We start from the raw sequence: 2420 nt of genomic DNA, 5'->3' as shown, positions 1-2420 counted from the left end.
TTTATTGACTTAAAGAAAAATTCAGCCAAATACAATATGTGTATATTTTACACAAATCACAATTCTACGAATGAAAACAAAAGTGAAGTTGATAAGCTTGTCATGCATCTTCTGGTGGGAGACTCCAGCCGCCGGGCACCAACTCAGTCAGTACCATGGGGGTCAGGAGCAGAGGACTCCACTGCTGGTGGGAGAGCCCAGCTTCCAGTCACTGTCCCCTTACCATGGGGGTCAGGAGCAGAGGACCCCACTGCTGGTGGGAGAGCCCAGCCTTAGGTCACCATCCTGGTACCATGGAGGTCAGAAGCAGAGGACCCTCCTTGGGACGGAAGCCCCTGTGGCTGTGACACTGGGCTCAGACACCGCGTCATGTGAGGGTGGTGGGGATGAGGCAGTGTTGTGCTCTGTCACGTGAGGTCCCTGTGAGTGAGAACTGACATCATCGAGTAAAGGACACCCTGTGAGCGGCGGGCCTGACCCCTGCCCTGCCTGTGCCACCCTCACCACCCCCGATACAGGCGAGCATTGCTCCAGCCACGGCGTGAGCCCATCTCAGGAGGGCCCCTCCCGTTGGCTGACCCTCAGCCCTTCCAAGCATCCTTTTCCGAGGGCTGGCACGGGGACGAGGTCTTGAGGGGTGTTGGCTTTGTTGGCAGGACACCATGGCCCGGCCCTGCCCCTTGGTCACCTTCCTCACTTGCCCCCGGTTTGGCATTGGCAGCCAGAACCTTCTCCGGCTCGGGGCCTCCTTGGGGTTCTCTGGACCCTCCCAGATGCCCACCCTCAGCAGAGCCGAGCGGCAGTGTGGTGAAGGCCGTGTCCTCCGACTGTGTGGACCGTGGCCTCTGATAGCAGTAGCCGTGGGCTCTGTCATGCAGTGTGTCTGTCGTGCAGTGGGGTCTGTCGTGCAGTGTGTCTGTCGTGCGGTGTGTCTGTCGTGCAGTGTGTCTGTCATGCAGTGTGTCTGTCGTGCAGTGGGGTCTGTCATGCAGTGTGTCTGTCGTGCAGTGGGGTCTGTCGTGCAGTGTGTCTGTCGTGTGGTGTGTCTGTCGTGCAGTGGGGTCTGTCATGCAGTGTGTCTGTCGTGCATTGGGGTCTGGCCCCCTCCCTGACCAGAGCTCTCCTCCTGCAGTGCCTGGCTGCCGGCTCCATCATCATGAACCGGGAGCTGGAGAGCATGGCCATGCGGCCTCTGGCCAAGGAGCTGACCCGCAGCCTGGAGGACGTGCGGAGCACCCTGCGGGACCAGGCGCTGCGGGACCTCAACGCCTACACGGAGAAGATGCGGGAGGCGCTGCGCCACTTTGACGTCCTGTTTGCCGAGTTTGAGCTGAGGTGACTGCAGTTGTGCGGTGGGCGCTGTGTGGCCTTGGCTTCGTGCGTGGGGTGGGAGGAACCCTGAGACTCCCTCTGTGATGAAGCCAGGACATGCCCCAGGGAGGAAGGGAGGCTGCATCCAGGCTCCCGGGAGGGAGGTGGCCCTGCGCGTATGTCCTCGGGGTCCACGCTCTGGCATCTGCACTGCTCCTGCTGACACACCTGGCCCCTTCAGCCTCTGACACACCTGGCCACACCTGGCCCCTTCAGCCTCTGACACACCTGGCCCCTTCAGCCTCTGACACACCTGGCCCCTTCAGCCTCTGACACACCTGGCCACACCTGGCCCCTTCAGCCTCTGACACACCTGGCCACACCTGGCCCTTTCAGCCTCACGCTGCTTCCTGAGCGCTCCCATCCGACCTCCCACCTCTGCTGTCCCGGCTCTCCCTGCACCTCAGCTGACTGCCCGCTGCTCCACAGCATTTGCTGGCCCCCTGCTTTATGAGCTGGGGTGCGGGCACCAGCTCCTTGGGATACTGACAGCGGGACAGGAGAGTCGAGAGTGGGTCATGATGTGGCCCTGCCTGCCACATGCTCACAGACATGTCCCTTACACGTCCCCTATGTGTATGCACACCACAGCCATATATCCTTATACGTGTGTGCACACCCCATGTACACGCCACACTAACGTACAGACACAGAGCACACAAATATACGTCCCATAGATGCACCCTGCATCCACGTATATACAAACCCGCACAGACAGCACACACGTCTGCCATAGACATGCGCACACACAGACATGTACCTCCCCATAGTGTATGCATTCACACATGTACACACCATACATCCACATACAGATGCATGGCGCACATGCACACACACACAAATACCCTGTGTTGTTGTTGTTATGTGCCGTCTAGTCGTTTGCGACTCATAGCGACCCTGTGTACAACAGCCCTAAACCCTGCTCTATCCTGTGCCAATCGCATTGCCTCTGACACATCCATCCCGATTACCCCAGTCACTGAATCAATCCATCTCATAGAGGGTCTTCCCCTCCTGCACTGTCCCTCCACCCTACCGAGCATGATGTC

The 2420-nt window shown here is 59.3% G+C and overlaps 1 protein-coding gene across 2 annotated transcripts in view; it reads left to right on the top strand.

Annotated features, from left to right (window-relative positions):
• ZFYVE28 (zinc finger, FYVE domain containing 28) overlaps nt 1–2420 on the top strand; it is a 75921-nt gene that overhangs the window by 27722 nt on the left and 45779 nt on the right. For both annotated transcript variants that reach the window (XM_006893607.1, XM_006893608.1), the window contains exon 3: nt 1133–1335. In XM_006893607.1, coding sequence (XP_006893669.1) covers nt 1133–1335 — 203 coding nt within the window. The remainder of the gene's footprint in view (nt 1–1132; nt 1336–2420) is intronic.

Source organism: Elephantulus edwardii, unplaced genomic scaffold, assembly GCF_000299155.1.
Source record: "Elephantulus edwardii isolate Elephantulus edwardi_28Jun2011 unplaced genomic scaffold, EleEdw1.0 scaffold00129, whole genome shotgun sequence".
NCBI lineage: Eukaryota > Metazoa > Chordata > Mammalia > Macroscelidea > Macroscelididae > Elephantulus > Elephantulus edwardii.
The sequence above is the reverse complement of the archived record's forward strand: the minus strand, read 5'-3'. Positions and strand labels throughout refer to the sequence as shown.